This window comes from Mobula hypostoma, chromosome 12 (assembly GCF_963921235.1).
Source record: "Mobula hypostoma chromosome 12, sMobHyp1.1, whole genome shotgun sequence".
NCBI lineage: Eukaryota > Metazoa > Chordata > Chondrichthyes > Myliobatiformes > Myliobatidae > Mobula > Mobula hypostoma.
Genome location: NC_086108.1, coordinates 48,316,569 through 48,344,415, shown reverse-complemented (window position 1 = coordinate 48,344,415; position 27,847 = coordinate 48,316,569). Strand labels below are relative to the sequence as shown.

General features: G+C 39.7%; 1 protein-coding gene across 4 annotated transcripts in view; it reads right to left on the bottom strand.

Moving 5' to 3' along the window:
- hmcn1 (hemicentin 1) overlaps nucleotides 1-27,847 on the bottom strand; it is a 551,025-nt gene that overhangs the window by 217,974 nt on the left and 305,204 nt on the right. For all 4 annotated transcript variants that reach the window (XM_063064023.1, XM_063064025.1, XM_063064024.1 and 1 more), the window contains exons 30-40: nucleotides 22,094-22,248; nucleotides 16,473-16,751; nucleotides 14,843-15,124; nucleotides 13,737-13,845; nucleotides 12,415-12,584; nucleotides 11,934-12,088; nucleotides 10,297-10,420; nucleotides 6,336-6,437; nucleotides 5,308-5,484; nucleotides 2,915-3,066; nucleotides 1,100-1,223 (exon numbers count right to left, since the gene is read on the bottom strand). In XM_063064023.1, the coding sequence (XP_062920093.1) occupies nucleotides 1,100-1,223; nucleotides 2,915-3,066; nucleotides 5,308-5,484; nucleotides 6,336-6,437; nucleotides 10,297-10,420; nucleotides 11,934-12,088; nucleotides 12,415-12,584; nucleotides 13,737-13,845; nucleotides 14,843-15,124; nucleotides 16,473-16,751; nucleotides 22,094-22,248 (1,829 nt within the window). The remainder of the gene's footprint in view (nucleotides 1-1,099; nucleotides 1,224-2,914; nucleotides 3,067-5,307; nucleotides 5,485-6,335; nucleotides 6,438-10,296; nucleotides 10,421-11,933; nucleotides 12,089-12,414; nucleotides 12,585-13,736; nucleotides 13,846-14,842; nucleotides 15,125-16,472; nucleotides 16,752-22,093; nucleotides 22,249-27,847) is intronic.

Genomic DNA, 27,847 nt, shown 5'->3' with positions numbered 1-27,847 from the left:
TGCGTCCACAATTCTCACTATTTATATGTAGAGAGAAAGAATTTTGAAAGTTGCCGATGTTACTGTTGGTTCTGCTCATAGCAAAGTTGTTTCTCTTAGTTGGCATCCAATAATGGATAAAATGGAAAGTCTATTGCTTGAGTGGATTGATGGGTATACAAAGCGTGGTGTTCCGTTAAGTTTCCTTATACTTAAGGAGAAATCAGCCAGCCTTTTTAATAAGCTGAAACAGAGAGCACTGGACGATGGTGATGAAAGTGTTGCAAAAGTGGAATTTAAAGGTAGTCATGGGTGGTTTGATCAGTTTCCGAGGTGAGGGCAGCTTCATAGTCTAACGTGTACTGGAGAGAGTGCTTTGGCTGATACTGAAGCTGCTGAAAAGTTCCCAGCAGAACTGAAGAAAATAATTACAGAAGGTGGTTATTCATATAAGCAAGTGTTTAACTGTGACGAAACTGCAATTTATTGGAGTCTTCCCGAAACTACACTGTACATTATTTCTACTTTATATAGGCTGTGTATTTTTATGTGTCATTTGGTATAATTTGGCAGCTTCATAGCTTAAAGGTTACTGGAGAGAGTGTTTCTGCCGAGAGCGCTTCCGCCGAGAGTGCTGCCGTGAGGTTTTCGCTGCGCTAGACAGTGCTGCAGGAAAGTATTTCTACTTTATATAGGTTGTGTATTTATCATATCATTCCTGCTTTTACTATATGTTACTGTTATTTTAGGTTTTTTATGTGTTATTTGGCATGATTTTGTAGGTTATTTTTTGGGTCTGGGAATGCTCACAAATTTTTCCCATATTAATAAATGGTAATTGCTTCTTCACTTTACGACATTTCGGCTTACGAACCATTTCATAGGAATGCTCTACTTTCCGATAGTGGGGAAAACCTGTACTTATGCCTGGAATTATCTGTTTGGATGACATGCAAAGGAAAACTTTTCATTGTATCACCGTACGTGACAACAATAAACTAATTACCAGCAAATTGGTCCTTGTTTGTGTTTGTGAATCCCAGAGTACTTTAAACCTATGCATCAGGGAACACCATGCAAAAAGGATTGGAGGAACAGGTGGAGTCTGTAATAACATTACCATAAACTCTGAGATCAATGTCCCTCTGCTGTTCTCCCGCAGCATTCACGGCTACACAGGTGTATTTGCCAGTGTCACTGATCTGAGCACTGGTGATAGCAAGCACTCGACCCCCAGACACAACCTGCAAGCAAATGAAAAAGCTTAAAGCAAAGAACTTTACAGAACACTAGTGTGAACTTACTGACATCTTTAGCTTTCACTTTATACAGGAACGTAATAGAAGTAGAAGTAAGCCTGACATCTCTCCTGCCTGCTCCGCTATTCAATTAGATCATTACATTTGTTTATTTTTATTTCAGCGTCGCCTTTTTGTAGTATCTCCATGTCCCTTGATTACCTTAATATTCAAAAACTGATCCATTTACCTTGAAATTTTCTCTGTCTTGAATAGCTTCACTAATTGAAATGCCACAAATTTTACATTTCAAAATTTAAAGGATATGAGCAAGCATCTGTTCTGGGGGTATTGGTCTTAACATTAAGTGGTCCTACTGAATGTAAGGATAGTGAGCTTAAATGTACACCTCTTTTGGACAATTTTAAATGACTGCTGAAATAGCTCACAGAGTTAGGGTGCACCACAGAACCTCCTGATGGACTTGGTGAAATGTCCATCAGGCCTTCTTAGAATTCAGTCAGCAAAGTGTCCATCCCTTCCAGACTACTCACCGGAACAGAGTTGGGTAGACTGCAATTTTGTTTCCAACCTGAGTCCTCCTTTCCTAACATCATAGGAACAGTCCTACATCTTGCCACCTCAGGGACTATTCAGTACTATCTCATTCTGCAGATTGCTTGTGGTCAAGAATTCCAAAGCAAGAACATCAACATTTCAGTCACCACCCAGCTCACAAATAAGGCGTCAAATGTGTAAGTTACGGATTCCAACAGTCCACATAAGTAGTCACCACCTTCCTGGCAGTGAATGTGGTCAGTTAGATTTGTGGCAGGAATGTGCAGTTTGCTCCTGCTGATTATTTATTCATTACCAGAGGACTGCCTATTTCAGCACAGGAGGAACACAAATCTAATTTAATGCAGATGTAATCAAATATTATAACACAAAATTGTGCATAAATAGTAAAAAGAATTCAAAAACACATATTTACATTTACAAAGGATTATACTTGTTTGTGTTAATTCAGCTTTCAACTGTAGCTCTGCATGCTGGGAATGCAAAGCTGAAGAGGTTTATATCATAATCAATGTTCAGTTTTACTGAGATTTTTTTTTAGGCATCCGTTAGTCTCGTGAGACCATGGATTTGCGCCTTGCAAGGTTTCCGGGGCGCAGGCCTTTCCTGGGCAGGGTTGGAGGGAAGATCGGCAGTTGCCCATGCTGCAAGTATCCCCTCTCTACGCCACCGATGTTGTCCAAGGGAAGGGCACTAGGGCTGATAGCACCACACCTGGGTTGTATTAGACTGGTGAGGGACAACTCTTCTTACCAAAGGCGGAAAGGTATAAATTAATATCCCACTGCAACTTTTTAAACACATCAATTTAGGCAAAAATAATGCTGCAAGTTCATCAAATGGCTACATTGTGAGGGGGGCAACTTTGGTACAATGTTGAAATAGGGCCCTATGTGCCTACTTAGTGAAAATTCCATAAAGTACTATTGGTAAAAAGCAGGAAGCCTCCCAGGGTTCAGGTAGATGCAGACTAAATTTCATTCATCTTATTTGAGGTTGAAGGATTTTTCTTCCTGAAAACTGGTTGATGTGTAAGTTGCTTCCTTTTGAAGAAAGTCAGTTCAGCACAACTCTATGTTTTCATGTAATGAGTACAATAAAGCACAAATTAGAATTACCTGAACAGCATCTGAAAAGCTGGCAATTGGGCTGCCATCTTTCAGCCATGTCATGCTTGGCATCGGGATACCACTGGCCTCGCATTCCAATCTAACAAGGTTGTTTACCACCACAGTCACCATGTCACTGCTGCCAGATATTGTTGGAGGAACTGCAGAGTGAAATCATCAACATGAGAACTCAATAATGTGGTCTGGTCAGATAATGACCATTCTTTCATGTCAATTAAAACACAGTGCATGGGTTGCCTTTACTGCAAGCCAGCTGATATAAACCATCATACAGGGATGGCGAACCTGTGGCACACATGCCCAAGATGGTATGTGCAAAAATGTTGTTGGCATGCAGCATACAGTGCCACCCCTTGATTCATTAAATTCCACCCATAATAAAAAAGATACACAGTCATTATCATTACTGCCAAGTAAAGCAGTAAATGATTCTGGTATGACAGTTCGAGGCTCTTTTAGACACCATCCAGTTCACTAGGTTCAGTGTCGTCAGGTTCAATCTCGTCAGGTAAAATCTCATCAATAAACTCAACATCACCACCACCACCACCATCGTCTTCCCCTCCTGTCATGTCCACGTTCTCTGTGGCAGCCTCACTCTTAATCCCGTCATACTCGGATTTATCTGACTTGACTTCCTCCTCGGCCATGATAATCAAAGACAGATCATACATCTGAAGAAAATTCTTTTTTCACTATCTGAGGATGGCTTGTCTGACTTTAATAGAAACTGCTCAGTTGTGCGCCCCTTCAAGTGCCATTCCTGCCATACCTTAGATACGCCACTGCAATTAACATAATTATAACATCAGAATCAGTGCAATATTTTATAATATCACTTTCCTGAACTTTGTAGGTATATATCTTTGTATATTTGGGCAGTTTTTCCACCGTCTTGATCTTTGCAAAAAATTCACTAACGTCACTTTGGTTTCATGTCAGTGCTGTTGTTTTTGGCACACTGAACACTGATAATATGCATTGGCTGAAATACTTTAACATAAATTGGAAGTTATTTCCAGAGCTATGTTTGACTATGCATGTGAAATTGCCATAGGTTTTTTTTGTATTAAAAGAATCAGTTAGCTCAGTTGTTAAACAATGCCTGAACGGAACTGAAGTGACGGAGGAAAGGGAGGTTGGCTCACAAATAGAGAAAGCTTGGAGACAGTGCAAAACGGAGGATAGGCAGGTGACAGAGAAGGGATGCAGTCAAACCGATGGTTTGAGATGTGACTATTTTAATGCGACGAGTATTATGAATAAAGCACATGAGATCTGCTGATGACAGAAAGGTTGGGGGTGTGTGGATAGCGTGGAGGGCTGTCAGAGGTTACAGCGGGACATTGATAGGATGCAAAACTGGGCTGAGAAGTGGCAGATGGAGTTTAACCCAGATAAATGTGAGGTGGTTCATTTTGGTAGGTCAAATATGATGGCAGAATATGGCATTAATGGCAAGACTCTTGGCAGTGTGGAGGATCAGAGGGATCTTGGGGTCTGAGTCCATAGGACATTCAAAGCTGCTGCACAGGTTGACTCTGTGGTTAAGAAGGCATACAGTGCATTGGCCTTCATCAATCGTGGGATTGAGTTTAAGAGCTGAGAGGTAATGTTGCAGCTATATAGGACCCTGGTCAGACCCCACTTGGAGTACTGTGCTCAATTCTGGTTGCCTCATTACAGGAAGGACGTGGAAACTATAGAAAGAGTTCAGAGGAGGTTTACAAGGATGTTGCCTGGATTGGGGAGCATGCCTTATTAGAATAGGTTTAGTGAACTCAGCCTTTTCTCCTTGGAGTGACGGAGGATGAGAGGTGACCCGATAGGGTCTCAGCCCGAAATGTCCACTGTACCTCTTCCTAGAGATGCTGCCTGGCCTGCTGCGTTCACCAGCAACTTTTATGTGTGTTACAACATGCTTGAGCCACTTGAATTATTCAACAACTTTTTAATACTTCTAGCTACTTCAATATTTTTTTCAGTCTACTCTCATTTCCAGAGCAAGATTATGTGCATTTATGAAAGCTCCTAATTTGTCATAAATTAATGCCTAAAGTCACGTGCAGGAAACAAAGAGCTCTAGCAGGCATTTCTGGTCTGAGGTTCTTCACAATTATGTGCGTTATCTAATCAGGTAAGTCAGGCAGAGACATCGCTTTTATTGATAGGACTTGATTATCCAGTCCTATCAATTATTATTTGGTATGTCACTGTAAGTTTATGTTGGAATTTAAAGCAAAATGTATAAATACAGCTATGCTCAGACTAACACTATGTGCAAAGTACTGGTTCACTGCACTGTTATGCAAGCGTAAATTTCCATTAAAATTCAATTATTATATACTAACTTAAGAAATGCACAGTATGTATTTGCTTACCATAAACATCCACCTTATAGGTTATTTCGGCAGCTCCAGCCACATTGATAGCTGCACATCTGTACACACCCATATCTGTTACCTGGGCACTAGCAATCTGGAGAAGTTGTCCCCGATTTAATATGGATGCTCCAAATCTTGTGTTGATTGGCTGGTTGTCTTTGAACCATGTTATAGCTGATGTTCAAAAAAAACACAAAATATGCTTTAAATAAGAAGGGTTTGACAGGGATTGAGTTATTACAGAAGAGAATATTTTGCAAATGACACACCAAAAATGTTGTTCCACTTTTGCCATATTCATTAACTTCACAAGATTTCATGTTCCTATTACTTGTACACTGTATAAACATTCCATTTTATATGTGTAATTCATGAGCTTCCTGTGGTCAGATTAAATCACATGTTCTGAAATGTTAATGAACCAGACCATCACATCTATTTATTTAATCCAGAGTTTCCCTGGTGGATTGATATTAACTGCAATCTTTACATTTTCCACCTGTTCCTGCTTCTCTGAAGTTGATGTATCACAGTGGAGTGTACTGCTATAAATAATGGCCCCTGCATAAGACCTTGTGTGTTCGATATCAGTCCTTGGGATTTTTAAACTCAGGAGTCGTTGTGACGAAGCCTGGCTTGCCTTAGCCATCTGTGCTTCTTTCATTTTGAGTGCACTTACCACATTGATACAGAGAACAGCCAGAACCAACCACCAGCTTTGATGTCTACCACATTAAGCTTGGTTGAGGTCTGTGATGCGCCATGATCAAAGCCACATCACATATCGTTGTTGCAGCATTTACATTTTGTCAACTAAGGATTTGTAAAAAAGAAGTCCATTTTTTAAAAAAAATTTATGAATGTCTACCTTTGAAACAATTGAACATTTTCCCCAAACTACAAGTACTTAAATGAAGGTTTCTGGTGAAATTCTAACACTTGAAACTGGATGCTATTCATTCCATTGATCAAGCAAACAAGCAGTTCAACCCCTCTGCAGTATGGGTTGGAATTTCCCATCCTACCTGGTACTGGGGTTCCTGATGCTCTGCATTTCAGTTCAATGGGATTTCTAACTATTACCGTCTTGTTCAGAGTTAGGCCCCCATCTTCGATGGTCGGAGGTTCTGGAAAACAAAATAATTTCCCATCAGTAATAAAACGGATTGCTACATGGAGTGGTTGAAGCTGATAACATCGAATGACAGGGGGAGTGGGGGGTTAAGGCGAATTTGACAAAGGTGGAAATATACCGCTCGGGGGTTGAGAGAAGAAATAATTTAAGTGAGATAGATTATAAATAACAACCTGGTCTGTTTGGCTGAATGCTGAGCATATCCATGTAAGATGACATATTACAAACACAAGCAACCGTAAGTGTGGAATCTGGTGCAATAATTAAACTGCTGGTAGAACTCAATGGTTCAAGCAGCATCTATGGAAGCAAAGGGATGTTTGATGCTTTGGGTCAAGACACTGTGCCTGGTCCCAGAATGTCGAACACCCTTTGCATCTATAAATGCTGCCTGATCCTCTGACTTCTTCCTGCAGTTTACTTTTTTATTCCAGTGTTCATAGTCTTTTGTATCATATATGCCTCTATGTTCTCTAAGCTCAGGATCTTTACCATGAAATTTTAATCTGTTTTCTCAAACTGGCTTGCTATATTCATAGCTCTGTGTACATTTTCTGCAAAGTCTCTCTGTTTCTCTACCTACCGTACCCTTTATATCATTCAGCCTTCCCTGTTCTTCCTCACAAAATAAGTCTCTTTCTACTATTCTGATTACATTTGACAGACAGGTGTCTTCCATACCATCATTATATTTTCTCTGAGTCCATTATTATTATCCTCCTCACTATTTATCACATGTAGAAGTTTTATGTCACTTGCAAATTTTGGACGATGCATGCACATCTAAATTACCAACAGGTAATCAGGACCTTACCATCAAAGGAGACAATAATCTTTCTTCAAGCTCAAAAAACTACCATAAATGTTTCTTGTCAATGCTAATTTTGCAACGACGCTGTCACTATCACTTTTCTTCCATTAACTCAATTTTACTGAAATCATGTGGCACCTTATCAGAACCCTTCCGAAAGCTGATCTACACTCACTGGTTACTTTATCAGGTACACCTGCACACTAATGCAAATATCTAGTCAGCCAATCATGTGGCAGCAACTCAGTGCATAAAACCATGATCAAGAGGTTCAGTTATTGTTCAGACAAAACATTAGAACAGTGAAGAAATAAGATCTAAGTAACTTTGACCATGGAACGCTTGTTATTGCCAGATGGGATGGTTTAAGTATCTCAGAAACTGCTGACCTCCTGGGATTTTTGTGTACAACAGTTTCTAGAATTTACAAATAATGGTGCAAAAAAAAACAAAAAAAAACACTGAGCAGCAGTTCTATAGGTTAAAAACACTTCGTTAATGAAATAGGAGCGAGGAGAATGGCCACATTGGTTCAAGCTGACAGGAAGGTGACAGTATCTTAAATAACCACGTTGTTACAACAGTGGTGTGCAGAAGAGAATCTCTGAACGTATAACACATCAGACCTTGAAGCGATTGGCTACAGCAGCAGAAGATCATACCAGGCTCCACTTCTGGGGCCACTTTACACCTTACCAGGTACACTCCTGTACCTAATAAAGTGGCCACTGTGCATATGTATTGACCACTTTGCCTCATGAATTGCCTCAACCAATTTATTTATGGGTGACTTTTACCAAATCATTACTAGTTTTCTTTTATTAATCCATAATTATCCAAATGACAATTCCTGCAGCTGCCTGTAAGGAATTTGTACATTCTCCCCGTGACCACATGTGTTTCCTTCGGGTGCTCCAGTTTCCTCCCACAGTCCAAAGACATACCGGTTGGTAGATTAGTTGGTCATTGTAAGTTGTCCCGTGATTAGGCTCGGATTAAATCGACGGTGGCTGGGCAACGTGGCTTGAAGGGCCAGAAGGGCCTACATTACACGCTATCTCAATAAATTAATCAATTCCAACTAATTTATTATCACTACCAAGTTAAACTGATTGAAATGTGTTTGTTAATCCATCTTGATATACATTTTATTTTAAAACAATTTCTGCCATCTTCTAGTTTCTTGTCATCATTCTAGAGTCTGAAAACAATTGCAATAAGTAAAATTTTGAATCTTATTTCCCATCCAGACACACTGCCAGACTTTATCAATGTTTAGCTATCCAATATTTAATTATCTTCCCTTTTATTCTGACTTCGGCAGTATTGACTTCATTTGCTACCTTTGCCATCCACTTTCTCTCCATGCATTAATCTCTTTTTTGGTCCCTAATCATCTTCCTTTCTCTCATCCTGTTACCTGTTTGTTATCAATAGGACTTATTTTCCAAGTAAGTTAGACATCAGCTCATTCATTATCTCTCTGCAACGCTTAGTTTACAATACTTCTGATCTTTCTCTATTCAGCTAGTTTCTTGTATGTCTTGTCTGGCATTTGACATCTGAAAATCAAAAAAACATCAATTTCTGGAAATTTGACATAAAAACATAAAAAACTCAGTTGGTCAGGCAGTATCTGTGAAAAGAGAAAGACTGTTAGCTATTCAGTTTGAAAACCCTTTATCAGAACTTTCTTTTGCTGTATTTTAATGTTTCTCTTTCATCATACAGAGAGCTTTGGATTTTGCGGATCTACGTCCTTCCCGGATGAGAATGCACCGAACCACTTAATCTTTAAGAACTACTACCCTCCTCTCACTGAATTGCCTGACAGTCTTTGATTTCACTTACCCATGGCCAGATTCCTGGAATGTGCAAGCTTAACTCCACTTTTGAAATGTATTTAATATATTTCCACTGAAATGCATTCAATTAATAGTTAAAAGCTGAGATAATGCACAAATATCAATACATTGCATGTCAAGTGCTTATATAAGAAAGGATGAATTTCTTCTGCACGGTATCTTGTTGTAGCAGCAACCAACAGCACCGCACATTTAATAAGTTGAAGAACAAGAGAAAACTTTCAATCCATGGGATATATTTTAAGATGACCCATACCAGCAGATACTCTTGCTACAGTTTAAATGATGCTTGAGGTAGGAGAGAACAATCACATCCAGATGGATCAAGAAAAGTCATGGCCAACTATACTACCGTCTGCAAGCAGGCTGAGTTGAATATGGAGGGACAAACTTTTATCTGGATAACCAGTCCATGACATTTTTGTGACTTTGATACAGACTGCTTCTATCATGGTCAGCAGGGAAAGAAACCTGATTGGTGAGGGTGAAACATGGTTGAGAGCCCAAGTCGAGGAGGTAACAATTACCTTCAAGGGTCTTGGAAAGGAAAACTAAAGCAGGACCTGGGCTGGTCACTTGCACAGGCAGGGAGGTGAAGAGTGGGTTCTCTGAGGGGAGAGCGATGGGGTAGAAAGCAGTTCCACAAATAAAAGGAACATTGAGCAAGTGCACCATCTGGAAGACACTGGTGGAGTCACTTGATCATTATCATGAGAGGAAGTGATAAGCACACATACCCAAACAACTCAAACAAATTTTGATCGCTCTTTAGTTTTCTTTTTGGCAACAAAATCTTTGAAGAATGTGGCAATGTAACATTATGCTTTCCCTTTTGACAGCTATAGACATTTTTAGTCTTAGGGTTTTTATATTCTACGTTTTCATTTGTTCTTTCTCATTTTTTTGTGCAGGAGGAGAGGGTTTGGGGATTGATGTCCTTGTTCCGTTTTGTTAGTTTCTTTGTGCGGAAGAGGGGCTTTTATGGGTTGCTGAGCATGTTGCCTTTCTGTTTTTGTACAGAGGGTGGGTTTGTTGTTTCTCTTCTATGCTTCTCTTTGTTTTGTGGCTATCTGGAAAAAGCAAACCTCAGAGTTGTATACTGCATACACACTTTGATAATGTGAACTTTGGAAGGAGAATGGAGTTGGCATACATAGTAATTATGTATTTCTTACCATGCACATTGAGTCTGATGTGCTGCTGGGCTTCTCCAGCTGTGTTTGTGGCCACACAGTTATACTGGCCTGCATCTTCCAGCAGAGCGTTCATAATCTGCAGCTTGTGACCCGTATACTCCAGCTACAAACACAGTAATATCACGTAATGTTACCAATCACCTACCCGCGCTGCTTGTTGAGTTCAAAACAGCGATCTGATCCCCAATACTCATTTTAAAATCTCTTTTAACCCCGCATTCTAATCTGACATAAAACTTTGGAATGGAAAATTTACAAATATAGTTTTTATGTAAATTTAATCTTTACACCTGCTTGATTTTATGCTTTTCCAGTTCAATGGAGCTAAAATTGCTGACCTCAGCTGGAAGGTGAGATACTTGCTGTAGTCGGAGCAACCTCTGATGTACTCCTGTACTGTACCAACTTTATTTCTATGGTTACTGTTTAGCAGCTGCTCTGATGTGTAAGAAGGAAGGAAGGAACGATCTGGTTTAAATTTTTATAAATTTTTTGACAGTAGGATACATGGCACCAAGTGAGCACAGGGGAGGAGCGAGGAGGAGATTGTGTGTCATAGAGAAGTTATGAAGAAAGGGTGGCAATGCAAGGGAAAGATTTCAAGCATCCTGTTTAGATTAATGGATAAATTACAAGAGACAATAGTGCAGGAGATACAGAATTGGGAAACACTATCTTGAGAGGCTGGGCTGACATACCCATTTTAAGCAGCAAGGGACAGCAATAGAAGGGAGAAACACTTGTGTGTAAGTGGCCTCTCCATGCTGGCCTTGCTGCTTTTTATTCTTCAGAATGATTGAAATAAAATCCCTGTGTTGATGCATCCCAGCTGCCGATGTTTGAGTCAATAAAGTAGTCTTGCAGAACAGCAAGCTGCAAAAATGAATATGGTGTAGGACGGCAGCAACTAAGGCACGGGAAGAAATGTATTTGTAAGAGGTTGGTGTGATGCATAGATTGTTTTTTTCCTTCACATAACCACAGTTGCTGTCTGCTTCCACCTAATTGCTGAAAGGTCTGATCTTCAACATTTAGGATGAAGTATCACTGACATTTCTGGAAAAAATGTTTATAGAAACAAGATAGAGTAAGTCAATGAATAGGTTCCAAATAGGTTGTACAGTGTAAATCAGACTTGAAGCACATTGTGTCAGGGTTGGAGTCATATTTAACAGCAAAGGAGAAAATCTGCTAATCTGCAAGTCAGGCAGTGTCCTTAGAAAGAAGAGTTATAGTTTTACATTGAAGGACCTTTGTCAGACCTCTTATTAATTGTAATTAAGTTAGGGTCCACTTTTGGAGATGAAATGAGTCACTGCACTATCACCCCACTCACCACCCCTAGGAATGTTAACAATGGTGTTCTCATTCATTCCAGAGATATCATAGACTACCACTCTGGTGAGACACTGCTGCACCATTAGCAGTGTTGTGATTCTGATGAAATGCACCTAAAATTGAGAACAATGTATTACTGTCTCCTTGGGATATATTTCCTTTGGAAAGAGCTATCTCTATAATTTCTTGACCACGTATCACTAGCAACATAAAATTACAGGTAACAGCTAAAATATTTTACACTATTTAATGTGTTTTTATTTACTGAGTGAACAAACCTTGATGTTTCCTCTTGCAGTGTTTACCGGCCTCCCATCTTTAAGCCATGTAATGGTAGGGTGTGGAATGCCATTAGCTACACACTGCAGGATCACTGTTTTATGAACCACAACTGATCTTTCCAAAGGGCCTGTTGATCTAATTGTTGGGGAAACTGTATTGAATTGGGGAGAAAAAGCATATTTTATTCCAGTTACACAGTAATATACATAATTTTTAGCTGTCAATTTCTGACATAAAGCTAACTTAGTGAATCCTAAATCAGAAGAGTGGAACAATGAATGGACAATAAACAATGGACAATCATTACAGAAGGAATTACCTTATAAGTTATTTCTTTAATGAGGGAATGCCAGTTGAATAGTATTTAGAAAATTTTAAAAACATGGCTTCTAATTGATGTTAATTAAGGCAAACAGAGTCATAAAACAAAAATTCAGAACAGAATTTGAAACTCTGTTCTTGACATTCAGGGGTTACCTTGAACAACAACATTAAATTCTCGCTGCTGACTGCCTGCTTCATTGGTAGCTACACACTGGTATCTGCCTGTGTCAGTGATCTGGGCTTGGGAGATGATCAACTTCTGGCCATTGGCTGTAATTTGAACACCAGCTGCACTTTTAATTGGTTGCCCATCTTTCATCCACCTAAAACATAATGTATTTTTAAATCAACAAGATTCAAATAGTTGCAGTTTCAAGTTGTTCATTGTAAATGCGCAGAGGATCAATGCATTTCTTAATAATCGTAAGCTGAGAAAATATATCATTCATTTTAAACAGTAATTTCTGCAGGCTAATGAATTTTAAAGACCAATTTTCATCAACATTTAACTTCTCCAAAATGTAAGTTCGACTTTTCTTAATTCCATGTCAAGGTCACCAACCCAAAATGTATTTCTATTCTCCCCTCTGAGTATCATCTGTTTTAATGAACATTTCCAACATTCTCTTTATTTTGTTATTATTGTGAACTGCTCAGCCTATTTTCAAGACACAGCCTTTTATTAAGTACAATTAGGAAACTTTTTGAGCAGTTGAGGGCCTAAAATTTCTTCAAGGTTCTTAAAAGGTTGCAACAGCCAGTGTGTGTAGAAATTTTTAGATGAAGTTTTCCTTGATAATCACATGCATTCCTGTTGTTGGGTTAACAATTAAAGTAGTTCTACCAAGAGACTTCTGTGCTGGCTCTGGTCATGGTGTCAGATGTCATTTACCACAGTCAAAGGGTCTCTACTTTTACACTACTGCTTTACTTCAGTTAAGGATTCTGATATATAATACTGTGTTTTTTTATATGGTTGCCCCTGGAAATATGTTACAAATGAAGGAGCAGCCTTGGAAATTCAAACAAGCACATAACTGGTAGAGCCCTTGAAAAATGAGTGGAATGTCACTCTGTACAATTAACATTGCATACAATGCACTTATCTATTTCAGACTGGATTCACTTCCACATGTCATGCAGGGTCCAGAAAATACGATGAAGAGACAACCCTACCGGGACCTAAAATACCTCTCCTACCACCGCACTGAGCGCTGAAACCTATAGGGTATTTTATCCAGGGATCACCCGTCAGGTTAGCCCTGTAAGCCATCACCTCCACTTATCCTGTTATGAAAGGATGGATATTCAGAAAGACAACAATAGAAATGGAATAAAGAACATGAACATATTAAAAATATTAACTGATGTTGCTAGTTGTTTGCCTCATGGTGAGGGGTTCTTTTTAAGGATCTTATCGCTACTACTTCCGTTTGTTTATTTTGTGATCGAGGCATTTGCAATGACTTACTCACATGATATTTGGAGGAGGGCTTCCAGCTGCATTACACTCAAGTTCCAGAGGATTATGGACAATTACTGAGGCATTGGAGGCTTCTTCATTCCCTTCAATGGCTGGAGGCACTGCAGAAAGGTAAGCTGTGCAAGTACTAGCGCAAGTAATTGCTTACATATTGCACAATTACCAATCTATTGGTTCTTGGGCACTTCGGGCAATCAGCTACATTCTGCTGAACAATGCCAAACATTTCAAAGTACAAATATACCTGCATGCTCCAGGAAACAACCACTGCCACTTGCTTTAACTTCTGTGAAAATTATGGGCCCATTAGGTGAATAAATGTGGAACTATCTTCAAATGACATCATATCTGTTGTATCTGGGCATCTACATATCAATTAAATAAAGGCATTCACATTGCAGAGAGAAGGAGAGAGCGGGCTGCAGGACGTGCATGCGCAGAAAACACAAATCAATGCAAACAGGTAAGTTATCAGTCCATAAGTAGTGCTAAAGGGAATCACTGCTCTCAAAAAATAGATCCATACATTACAATATCCTTTGTAATTATCGAATCAAGTCATAAAGAAAAAACGGAGAAGTATAGAAGCATTCTCTTGCTGAAATATTCTCTGCATGAGTAACAGAAAAAATGATATGTTTGCATTTGTGTACCAGTTTTGCCACTTTATTCTGAAATGTATGGACCAAGAAAGGTTTTACACTTTTCAGACAGAAATCGGTCCAATGGGAGTAATTCAAGTCTTTATGCCTGCTTGGAGAAGTTTCACTTAAACAATGGAGTTCATAAACAAGGATTAAAGTAAACAAAACCTGGTTTAATGAGTGTAGCAAAGGCTGAATATGAACAAATTTTTGCCTTAGCATTTAGACATATTGGGAGCATTCAATGTGAGTGAGGTGACAGACCAAGAAAAAGCACTTCATCCATCAGATTGTCTGAATGTAATCTGATAGTTACCTTCAAGCTCATTCAGTGATCTTCAAGCTCATTAGGCAAATCAGTGCTGGAGATCTACTCTCATCTCTGATCTTAACAAATACTATCCTTTTGCAATTGTGAATTTACAGGAATAACTCATGTTTTTTAATACCTTACCTAGAACATCTAGGGTGTACTTTATTTGGCTTTCACCAGCAATGCTGCTTGCTACACACGTGTAGCCACCGGCATTTGACACGGCTACACTGAGAATCTCTAATGTCCTGCCTCCCTGCAGGATACGAGTGTTGTTACTTGCTTTCACAGGTACCCCATCCTTCAGCCACGTAAGAACTGGAGGTGGGTGGCCAGATGCTTCACAATGCAGAACCACCATGTTATTAGTAATGACCTTCTTGAGCTGGGGAGTTTCAAGCTGTCCTTCAACATTAGGAGGAACTGGAAAAAGAAATGTAATCAGAATAGATTAGTCTTCTTAAATATATAAGAAAAATGTTTTATTAGAAAGTTGTGTATGGCCTTTTGTTGGGGATTAGAATCATTGATCTGAACACTAAAGCACAGTGAAGCATTTCTGCTATAGAAATTCATGTTAGCTGTGACTTTATGACTTGACTTATGCTTCTCATATATGAGAGGTAAGAAATTTGCAGGAGTCCTTTATTTGATTGGTTCTGGGAAATTGATTATTAGGAGTAGAACTGAGACTTTACCCAGGATCTGAACAAAGATTGCTTCCTCAAAGAGCAGTAAACCAAAAAGATCAATTCTTCCCTCATCTCATTCTCTGGGCATAAAAAGTCAATCAAGTACATTTCAGCTGTGATATAATGTTGCACTTCTGAAAGAAGCAACTTGTCCTTGTATAAAATCCTCATATGCTCAGTTCATCCTAACACTTTCCTGCCTATGTGGTTTTATAGTCAAAGCTAACAGCCCATCTCAATACAAAAACCTAAAAATAGCAGGGTGATGAATGCCTATTTAATCTTGCTTTGTTGAGAAAGGGGCAAAGTAAATATAAATTTACTGAGAATAGAGCAGCTTTTTTTCTCTGCTGGCTTCCTTTGATGAGCAAGTTGCTTCCACTTATAGATTCAGGCAAAAACTAATGCCCAATGCTGGAGACATTATGTCATCAATTAATTCCTAAACTACAAAGAATCACCACCACTGGGAAAATAAGGACCAGTGACAGTCAAGGAACAGAATTTCATTTTGATCTGACTAATTCCTCTTCTTGTATTTAATTTGTTTCAGCAGAGTTTCTAATTATCTTAGACTTTTAAATTAACCACATATTCAGCCTACTGCAGTCCAAATATCACTTCTTTCCATATAACAAGAAAAAAGATATTCTTTGTACTTTCTCTTCTTAGGGATTAGTTAAACTGCAAGAAAAGTCAGAATTTCTTATGGGTGTCAGTGCTGATAAACTAGTCAACACTGAGTGAACGGGAACGTCCACAGTAAATCACCTCCAAACATGCCTTGACTCACGAAGGTTCTATAAATGGGTGTGAAAATGATTGTTTGAGAAGCTGGCAAAACAGCATCAATTGAGATTATCCATATTCAGGATTCTTTTGTGTGGTGGGAGAGGGAGATGCTTTAAATCTACTGCCAAATACCAAAATAACCCACAAATTTTATCATAAAAATGCAGGCCAAAATTGCCTTTAGAAAAACAAAAGAGTGTTTTGTTACTTCCCTTAACAGAAAATAAGATGTTCCAAAATGGATATAAAAATAGGAAAGGAAATGTGAATAAAAGTAGAATTATTACCATACACATCCAGCTCATACAGCTTTTCAGCAGTTCCAGCGACACTGGTGACACGACAAGTGTATTGACCAGCATCTGACATATGGGCCCGAGGTATTTGAAGGAAGTGCCCTCTGTCTATATACGTAGCTTGCGGACTGGAGATGATTGGCCGATTGGCTCTGTACCATGTTATGGCAGGCAGGGGAATACCACGAGCTTCACATTCCAGGAGGATGGGGTTATTTAGCAGAACAGTCAGGTCAGTTGTGGTATTACCTCCTTTAATGGTTGGTGCAACTTTTGGAATGAAAATGAAAACAACAGCATAAATATAATAATTGAACAGTTGAAAGAAATGCTTCTATAGTTTCTAAATACTTAGATAACTCAAGTAATAGAAAACATTCTGGCAGATTTTAAGACTGGGGCTGCAAATTTAAGTTTAAACAGCAAAATTCAGCAGGCAATGTGACCAAATGACATGAAACTGATTCATATCAAGAAGGACTGAGTTAATAAGTTAGCTGATCTCAAATAAAGCCAAGGCACAGACTTCAGCACCATTGAGTAAACTGGGAGAGATTTCAGAATATTCCATTGAATGAATTTCATAAATTTAACAGAGCTCCCAGAGCAGACAGTTTATCAGTCGTCAAAGCACATTGACTGGATAGTCAATGACTCAGTTTGCTGTGAGTTGTATTACAATGATTGTCCAGGTGATTATGGTTCTCTCACATTATCACTGTCAGATACCTCATCATTTCACTGTCTGTAAATGTTCACTATCAACCTGTGCTATAATATGATTACCTCTGTTTGAAAAGTAAAGGTTGTTCATTCATTTGATGATGAACAGTGGTTAAACTGTAAATATTTCATATTTTTACATCTAACTGTACTTCGCACTTGGACCTTGGGTAAGTTAGGCATTAAATTGTCTAATTGAAACTTTCAAGAGACAATTTTCAAATGCAAGTAATTTTTGTCTTAATCACAGAGTAATAAACTTGCTATAATTGGGTACTTAACCTTAACTTTAGAAAAACACCCTTCACTTCAGTTGCCTACAACAATAAACCTCAAGTCCTCACAATACAAACGTAGTGCTGGTTTCTGATCAATTATACTTAATTTGATGCTGAATGTTAAGTTGTAGCTTTGCATTAATTATGAACTGGAAAGAGAATGTCCCAGTTAGGTTGTAAACAGCCATCCTCAAACTCGTCTGGAGCCCAGACTGGATACCCACCAACCGATGTTGATTTCTCTATATTCAAACATTCATTCACCTAGCATAGTTGCACAACTAAGAACATCTACATGCAAGGGCAAAGAGTTATTCAAATAACACAAGAACATTATACCTACCTGTCAATCTAGTCCCTCTAATAAGACATAAATATTCTAGTATTATGAACTTTATCTAACGTGTACAATTTCCCAAGGTGGTTATATCAATTATATGTTAGAGGAAGCAATTCCTCAATTTTCAAACACACGTGAATATGAATTTACATACATTAATCTCATAATACAACTGGGTACTGAAAACCTGTGCTGACCAACCGGCTGGAATATTCAAAAATATCTTCAACCTTTTGCTGCCATGGTTCTGAGGGCCCACAGCATCAAAAGGGCAGCAATCGTTCAATGCCCAAGAAGAGTAGGGTGAACTGCCTCAAAGACTGTTGCCCATTAGCACTCCTATCTACTGTATGAAGTGATTCAAGAGGTTGGTTGAAGCTCGAATTAACTCCAGCCTGAGCAAGGACCTGGACCTGCTGCAATTTGCCGACCACTGCAACAGGTCTGTAATGGGTGCATTCTTACTGGCTCTCCACTCTGCTTCGGAGCACTGAGACACCAGCAAGACATACTACATATCAGACTATTTTTCCCTGATTACAGTTTGGCTTTCAACAATATCATTCCCTCAGTTCTCATAACCAAGCTTAATAACCTGGGTCATTTGTACCTCCCTCTGTAGCTGGATCTTCAACTTCCTTATTGGTAGACCATAGACAGTGGGGAAAGGTAATAACACCTCGTTGGCTGTCAACGTTGGTGCATCTCAAGGATGTATGCTTATCCCACTGCTCAACTGTCTCTACACTCAGGACTGTGAGACTAAGCACAGCTGAAATGTCATCTGTTATTGGTGGAATCCCAGGTGCCAATGAGGAGGTTGACAGGAATGTGATAGATCATCTGATTGAATGGTATCACAACAACATTGCATTCAATGTCAGCAAGACAAAAAGAACTGACTGTGGACTTCAGAAATGGGCAGTCTGAGGAGAACACATACCAATGCTCACTGCAGGGACAGCGGTGGAAAAGGCGAACAGCTTCAAGTTCCTGGGCATCAACATCTCAGAGGATCTATCCTGGCCCAAACATATTAATGCAATCACAAAGATGGCACCTCTACTTCATGAGGCTTTTGTCCAGCTTTAGTATGTCACCAAAGACTTACATCTTTCTACAGAGAAACAGTGGTGACTGGGTTGCATCACGGCATAGTACAGAGCCTCCAAAACACTGGATTGCAGGAGACTGTAGAGGGTTATAGACTCAGCCAGCTCCATCACGGGCACAAGTCTTCCCCACCACTCTTCATGGCCCACTCTGCTCTGCAGCGACAGCCTCAATATCCAGGGTGCCTGGCCTACTGAGCACCAAAAGGCAAGTTCAGCCATGGGAAAAGTGTGGCAATTCAGGAACAGACCAGGATGAAACTTCATCCTCACTCAAAGATTAATTTTCCACATTTTCCAAATTTGGGAAGCATGGACAACACCAGGCATTGGAACTACATTTTGGGATATTATGCTTGCGCTGTGCACTATGCTTTAACTATGGAATTTGTGACTAAGGAACTAACTATAGGTAGCACCACAATGACTTTTCCTTGTATTTGACTGATTGACTAAACTGCCAATAGGTAGCATACGTTTGTTGCTCCATCTTATGGTGTCCTTAGCAAATCCAGTCATTTATTGCAATATATAATCAACATGAATGCCATTCATTCTTACTTCTTACTTTCTCAAAAAATAGAAAATAACAGAAATGCTCTTGATTGAATGTGATGAAAGACAACATTTGAAATGTTAACTAATTTTTTCATTCCAATGTCAATTAACTGCTTATATTCAACAGCATTTTCAATTCCTTTTAAATTTGCCAGCTTTTCATTTTTGATATATAAATACTTCTAATCAACAAAGCATTATCAATGCATAATCTTTAATAATTAATATACGTCATTCTTGTAGAACTGAAATATTTTAAAAGTATAGAGAGAAAACAGCATGAATACTCAACAGGTCAGATAGCAACTGCGAGAAAGTGACAGGGTCAATGTTGAAAACTTATCAGAACAACTAAAGGTGAGAATTTGAGAATAATACAGTATATACAATGTGACAGAGGAGGGGAAGGGGTGGGAGAAACAAAATAAGTATCCGTGATAGGGTGAAGACCAAGAGAGGCTGATTTTGTCTGTTGGGTCAACTATTCTCAGAGCCATATAAGTATGTGAGAAAGTGCTGGTCTTCAGAATTGTAAGTTAGATAAATTGCAACTGTTGTGAGGGATTTTTTTTGTAGCAGAACATTGCAAAAGCCTCTGAAATGTTGACAAAACTGCATTATAAGATCTCCTACCACAGGCTATTCATGGTTGTGTGGGCCCTCTGAAAGCATTAGCCATTTAATTAAACTTCATTGCCCTTTTCCATGGCCCCACAAACCTTCCCTTTTAAAGTATTTATTTATATATAGGCATCCGTTACTCTCATGAGACCACGGATTTGCGAGTTTCCAAGGCGCAGGCCTGGGCAAGGTTGTATGGAAGACCAGCAGTTGCCCATGCTGCAAGTCTCCCCTCTCTACGCCACTGATGTTGTCCAAGGGAAGGGCATTAGGACCCTTACAGCTTGGCACCGGTGTCATCCCAGAGCAATGTGTGGTTAAGTGCCTTGCTCAAGGACACACACGCTGCCTCAGCCAAGGTTCGAACTAGCGACCTTCAGATCACTCTGAAGAGATTTACACATTGCTCTTTTGAAATTGCTTTCAGGCAGTGCATTCCAGATCATAATACATCAGTGCATTATACAAAAGGGTTCTTCAGCTCCCTCTTGGGATTCTATTTATTTTGTTAGAAACCAATGTTTTGATTTATACCATCAATTGCAAATTTCCTGACATTTAAGCTTCATATTCCCCTTCCTCTGATGAAGAGGTAGATGCCAGAGGCTATCAGGAGTTCCTGCTATCCACTGCAACTTTATGAAAGTACTGGATGGTACATTGGAGAGCATAATTCAAATATTTAGATATTATTTAAATACACTTTTTCATGTCTCACTGCTTGTATTGAACATCAATCATCTTTTCTGGTAGGAAATCAAAAACATAGCAACATATTTGGGGGGGATGGTGGAATGCACCTCTTGAACATCTCCTTCCCTGGGAAGCATAAATAATTGTTCCAATCATTTACTGGTGTCCCAGAACCATGGAGTTTTTCTGTGTATTGCTCACTGAATATTCTGCAGAATAGCTTGATGTGTGATTTCAGGTTGAATTGATCAGCATTCTTCCAAATATCCATGTGTATGAACACTTAGATAAAGAGGAATGAATCAAACAGTATTTTTCTTACTCAGTTCTCATTAAAATTGTTCATTGAATGTATTTGATTCTTTCATTGAAAAAGTAAATGATTAAAACAGGATAAATCATTTGCTGAGGGCATGAATTTGCAAACTCTAGTCATAACTGCTCACGGCTCTCTGAGAAGCCCAATTAACTCATTAGTTTGGTAAGACATCATGTTTGATAATGTAAGTCTATCCAGCTGTTTTGTTGTTGAGATAGTTGCTCTTCATAGCCAACAGCTGGTTTCTTGCACCATGCAGTACAAGGTGTCTTTATCATAAGACTTTATCTACACACTCTGTTCGTAAATAGGTATTTATACAGTGACTCTATAATTCCTGGGTATGATTAGCAGTATGAGAGTTTAACTAAATTAACATTGCAGCTAGCCTGAGGTGGGGGTGGGAAAACCTGTTTTCACTAATGGTGTTCTTTTGCATTTTGACCCTGCGTCGAAAGCATTTTGAGAATTGCAAATTTCCTCTTCTATCCATTCTTAACAATTAAAAGGCTTAGAGTGTAGTCACAGAGTGGTTATGTCATGGAATAAGAAATTCAGAGGCCTGGACTAATGACTCAAAGATATGAATTAAAACCCCACCTTGTTCAGTCAATTAAGCATATCTAGAATTAAAAGGCTGATGTCAATAATTAGGTTCATCTAAGTACTGGTTTATCATATGTATTTTGGAGAAGGAATTATATAATCCTGATATGGTCTGAATCCTGAAGCAGATCATATTTTGGTGTGAAATGTAAAGTTCAAAATCCCACCTATGACTGGATAACTCAGATTTGAATCATCCCCTGAGAAAGCTGAATACCAGCACCACATTTTTATGACCAGCCTCTGAGAATGTGACTCTTTACCAGTTTTTCAGTTTAGTAACTCAACACAAAATATAACATGTGCTAAAATTCAAACCAGCAGGAGCAGTTAGCTTTTCACATTGGAAGAGCTGCACTAACCGTAGATGTTGAGTTTGAATTTCTTGAATCGTTTTCCTGCAGCATTTACTGCACTGCACTGGTAATGGCCCTGTTCAGATAGACGTGCATTCTTTATGTGGAGCATCTGGCCATCATTTCTTACCTCTATGTTGGGGCTGCCCAGGAAAAGAACCCTGTTGTGCAAAGCATGAAGAACTGTTATTACTATTGCTTCTGGTACAATGCAATGACAAATTTGGAACCTGATAACACATGACCCCTACAAGAAAACTCTGTGAGTTTTGAAGGACAAATTTAATACTTAATGGTCTTCTATGATAAAAGTGCCAAAATTACATTCTACTTAGACTGTTGTGCTGCATTTATTTATTCTCCTGGATGTTTAGCATCACTATTATGTAGATGAGGGAGCATTAATGCTGTTAGAAGAGCTTGCAAAAACAGAAAAGGTATTTCACCATTTTGTTAAAGACATCAGATATGAACTGCCAACAATGGACTATGTCACTGTTACACTAGGGCTGTCCTATCATGTATGTTGCTGCAAATATTTTTCAAGCTGTTCTGCATAATACAATCAATTCTAGATAATTGGAATGCATTGGGACCAGTACATTTTGGCCCAGTAAATGGCTGCCCCAATTAGCCAAAGTTTAATGGAAAAAGACAAACTACTGTTTAAATGAGTAACAAATTATGCATTTAAATGAAATAGAGAACAAATCAGAACACTATCAATACTACTGCAGTACCATAAAATTGAATATCAATTTCTAATTGTTATCAACAGAGGAATTTCCAGCTGCAGACACCTAACGTAGATAACGAACTGTCTTCACACAATTCTTTCGACGATTGCATCCTCCAAATTTTCACTATCATTACAACATTCAAGATGGGTATCGATACTCTCAAAATCTTCATAGTTTCTAACATGTTGAAGTGGTGAAATTGTTTCATTTTCACTCCCAGCCGTTTCTGGCATCTCCAAGCCTGAATGCTTGAAACCACGGTGAGCATTGTCTTACCGCTTATTTCTTGCCAACTACCAGTGACAAAATTACTGCTTTTTGAACACAAGTACACGCAATTTACACTATTTAAAAACTATTTGCTTTAAGCGTGGTGTAGCGTCTAACAGCCACACCAGTGCACTTGACCGATGCTAGTTAGAAACTGTTCAACAACAGTACCCTGCCCCAATTAAGTGGTATAGCGTCTCAAATAAATTAAGGCAATCCTGGCTATTTTCATTCAGGGCCTGCCCCTACTCTTCCTTCCTCACTACCACTCAGGGTCCTAAACAATCCTTCCAGGTGAGGTGACACTTCACCTGTGAGTCTGCTGGGGTCATTTACTATGTCTGGTGCTCCCAGTGTGGCCTCCTGTACATCGGTGAGACCTCCTGTATAATCGGTGAGATCCGACGTAGATTGGGAGACCGCTTTGCCGACCTATATTCCCAGTGGCCACCCATTTTAATTCCACTTCCCATTCCCATTCTGATATGTCTATCCATGGCCTCCTCCACTGTCATGATGAGACCACACTTAGGTTGGAGGAACAACACCATGATTCCCTTTGGGTAGCATCCAACCTGATGGCATGAACATCAATTTCTCAAACTTCCAGTAATGCCCCCACTTCACCATTTCCCCTCTCTCACCTTATCCCCTTGCCTGCTTATCTCCTCCCTCTGGTGCTTCACCCCCTTTTTCTTCCTTCCATGGCCTTCTGACTCTTTCACCAATCAACTTTCTAGCTCTTCCCTTCATCCCTCCCTCTTCAGGTTTCACCTTGTGTTTCTCTCTCCTCTGCCCCCACCTTTTAAATCTACTCAACTTTTTTTCTCCAGCCCTGCCAAAGGGTTTCGGCATGAAACGTCAACCGTAATTTTTCCCATGGATACTGCCTGACCTGTTGAATTCCTCCAGCACTTTGTGTGTGTTTCTCTATTAGTGTTTGTTCTTTAAGTGTTGGCCCCAATAACTGGCTGCCCTGATTAACCAATGGCCTACTTAACCAGAAACCACTGTACATCTACTCTGTTTGTTCTGTAGGCTAAGAAAATTCACAAATTTCATACCTTATGAATATAATTTTAAAAACTGGATTTTGCTCTGACGTCTTGATTCAGTATGAAGATGTAGGATGTTAATGATGGGTTCTCAAACTGTGCAACGGCAAGAGTTTGGGCTTGGTCCATATTCTTACTGGTCCCATCAACATATTCACTGATTTGCAAGAATAATTTCTCCAACATTTAATTATTCAAAATCTTATTAAATGTTTCCTTCAATACAAAATGTAAGTGTCCAGTTATACACTTAACATCACTTTAATCCTATCATACCCTGAGGACATCGACCCTAATGCTCTTTAAGACCATAAGATAAAGGAGCAGAATTAGGCCATTTGGCCTATTAAGTCTGCTCTGCAGTAAGAGACTAAACACTACCCCTTCCTTTACCTTGAACTGGCCTAGCATATCAGTACGCTCGGCCATGATCTCCTTACCCTCCACATCCTTCTCCTTGGTAAATACTGATGTAAAATGTCTATGAAGGTTCTCAGTCATTCAGGTCTTTGTATATCAAGCAGCAATAAATCAAGGTAACTGGACTTGCTGTGTTGTCTAAAAGACGTTTTGCAGGGCTAGAGATGTTAGGACTACATCGTAAACAGCTGATAGGTGGTGTCGTACCCCACCACCTCTGTTCAGGGATGGGTTTTCCAGTTTGACGAAGATGCCCTCTACCTTGGCGAATCCACAACAGTTCACACCTCCATTCATGCAAAGACGAGACTATTGACCCTCTCATTACCTCTACGATTCTTAACGACCCTCATGTGAGTGTTATACTTTTAAACAACTCACAGAGTTTATAAGCTGGTAAACTACCCACCATGGATCAGAACTGAAGAAGCCTCTCGAATGAGTGGTGAAATATCTTCTAGACAACACAACAAGTCCATTTGCCTTGATTTACTACTGCTTCATATACTGATGTAAAGTACTCAGTAAGGACCTCACCCACATCTTCCACATTCAAGCAAATGTTCCACACCCCTTTATCCTCGAGTAGTCCTACTCCCTCCATAATTATTCTCCTGCTCCTGATGTCTGTAATAGAATGCCTTGAGATTCTCTTTAATCCTATTTGCCAAGGACTTTGCATTGCCCCTCCTGGCTTTCCTAATTCCATTCCAAGTTCTTTTTTGGCTTCTTTATAATTCGAGCTTCCTAAACTTTACAGATTTTTCCTTTTCCTTCTTGACTAAATCCCTCACCTTTCTCGACATCCAAGATTCTCTTACCTTGCAATCCTTGTCCTTCTTTCTGACTAGAACATACTTTACCTGTCCTGAACTCTGCACGGATGGTCCTTAAACACACTCCACGTGTTGGTTGTGAATGCCCATGAACAGCTGTTCCCAATGAACTCTCCCTAGTTCCTGCCCAATGTTCTCATAATTTGCTCTGCTCCAATTTAATACTCTCCTGCAAAGTCCATATTTATCCTTATCTATAGCTCTCTTAAAACTTAGGGAATTGGGGTCACTGTTCCCCACTGAAAGGTCTCATTATCCAGTGCTAGTTCCAATGCAGCCCATCTTCTTCTTGGATGATCTACATATTGATTCAAGGAACCCTCTTGGATGCAACTAACAATTTCTGCCCCCTCTAAACCTTTTACACTAGGAAAGTCCCAGTTTATATTAAGAAAGTTGAAATCCCCATGACAACAACACTATTGTTTTTGCACCTTTCCTTAATCTGCCTGCCTATCTATTCCTCAAAGTCCTGGTAGCTATTGGAGGTTCTGTAGTATAATCCCAACAGGGTGATTGCACTCTTAGTTATAGTCATAGTCATACTTTATTGATCCCGGAGGAAACTGGTTTTCGTTACAGTTGCACCATAAATAATAAATAGTAATAGAACCATAAATAGTTAAATAGTAATATGTAAATTATGCCAATAAATTATGAAATAAGTCCAGGACCAGCCTATTGGCTCAGGGTGTCTGACCCTCCAAGGGAGGAGTTGTAAAGTTTGATGGCCACAGGCAGGAATGACTTCCTGTGACGCTCTGTGTTGCATCTCGGTGGAATGAGTCTCTGGCTGAATGTACTCCTGTGCCCAACCAGTACATTATGTAGTGGATGGGAGACATTGTCCAAGATGGCATGGTCAACTTTGACTTCTATCCAAACAGACTCAATGGATAGCCCTCCATTATATCATCTCTAAGTGCAGCTGTGATATTATCTCTAGCTAGTAGTGTAATTCTCCCACCTCTTTTACTTTCCTCTCCATCTTTTCTCAAACATTGAAATCCTGGAACTTTCAGCAACCATTTCCGTCCCTCTCTCAATCAAGTCTCTGCAATGACCACAACATCATAGTTCTATGTACTGATCCTTGTTCTAAGGTTATCACCTTTATTCATAATACTCTTTGAAACACAAACACTTCAAACTATCCATCCCATTGTATCTATTATTTTGCTCCAGCCTGTTTTTACTGGCCTTGACACATTCCTTCCTCTCCATCCCTCCACTTTCTGATCTGGTGCTTTGGTTCCCATCTCCTGTCAAACTAGTTTAAACCCTCCTGAGAAGCACTTGTGTACCTTCCAGCCAGGACGTTACTTCTCCTCCTATTCAGGTGCAACCTGTCCCTCTGGTATAGGTCACCCCTGTCCTAGTAAAGGTTCTAATGATACAAGAACCTGAAACCCTGCCTGCTGCATCCCGCACCAGTTCCACAGCCACTCATTCATCTGTACTATCATCCGATACCTGCCCTGACTAGCACATGGCACTGGGCATAATCCAGAGATTACTACCTTGGAGGTCCTCCTCTTCAGCCTCTTTCCTAACTCACTGTGCAGGTGCTCTTCCCCATTTCTACCCATGTCATTAGTGCCAAAGTGCACCATGACTTCTGGCTGCTCTCCCTGCCCCTTGAGAACATTCTGCAGTCAGTCTGAAACATCCTGGACCTTAAATACCTGAAAGGCTACAAACCATCTTGGTTTCTCATTTGCAGCCACAGAATCTCCAGTCCATCCCACTAACCATAGAGTTTTCTATCATTATTGCTTTGCCTGAATTTAACCTTCCCTGCGAAGCCTCAGAATTGGCACAGAGATACTGGCCTGGCTGTTGCTGCTGTGCCCTGGTAAGTTGTCTATCCCCAGCAGTATCCGAAGGAGTATTCCTGTTGCTGAGGGAACTGCAACAGGGGAACCCCCCAACTAACTGCTTACTCCCTTTCCTCTCTCTGGTGGTCACCCAATTACTGTCTGAAGTCTGCACTCTGGGTATGATCACCTTGGCAAAAGTTTCATCTATGAGGTTTTCAGCATCCTGGTGGTCCAAAGTACATCCAGGAGCGATGGGTAGACCATAAAACCATAAGACATAGGAGCAGAATTGGCCCATCTAGTCTGCTCCACCATTCAATCAATCATGGCTAATCCTTTATCACCTTCTCAGTCCCACTCCCCGGCCTTCTCCCCATAACCTTTGATGCCATTTCCAATCAGGAACCTATCAATCACTGCCTTAAGTACACCCAATGACTTGGCTTCCACACCTGCCTGCGGTAACAAATTCCACAAATTCACCACTCTCTGGCTAAAGAAACTTCCCTGCATCTCTGTTTTAAATGGGCGCCCCTCTATCTTGAGGCTGTGCACTCTTGTCCTACACTCTCCCACCATGGGAAACATCCTTTCCACATCTACTCTGTCTAGGCCTTTC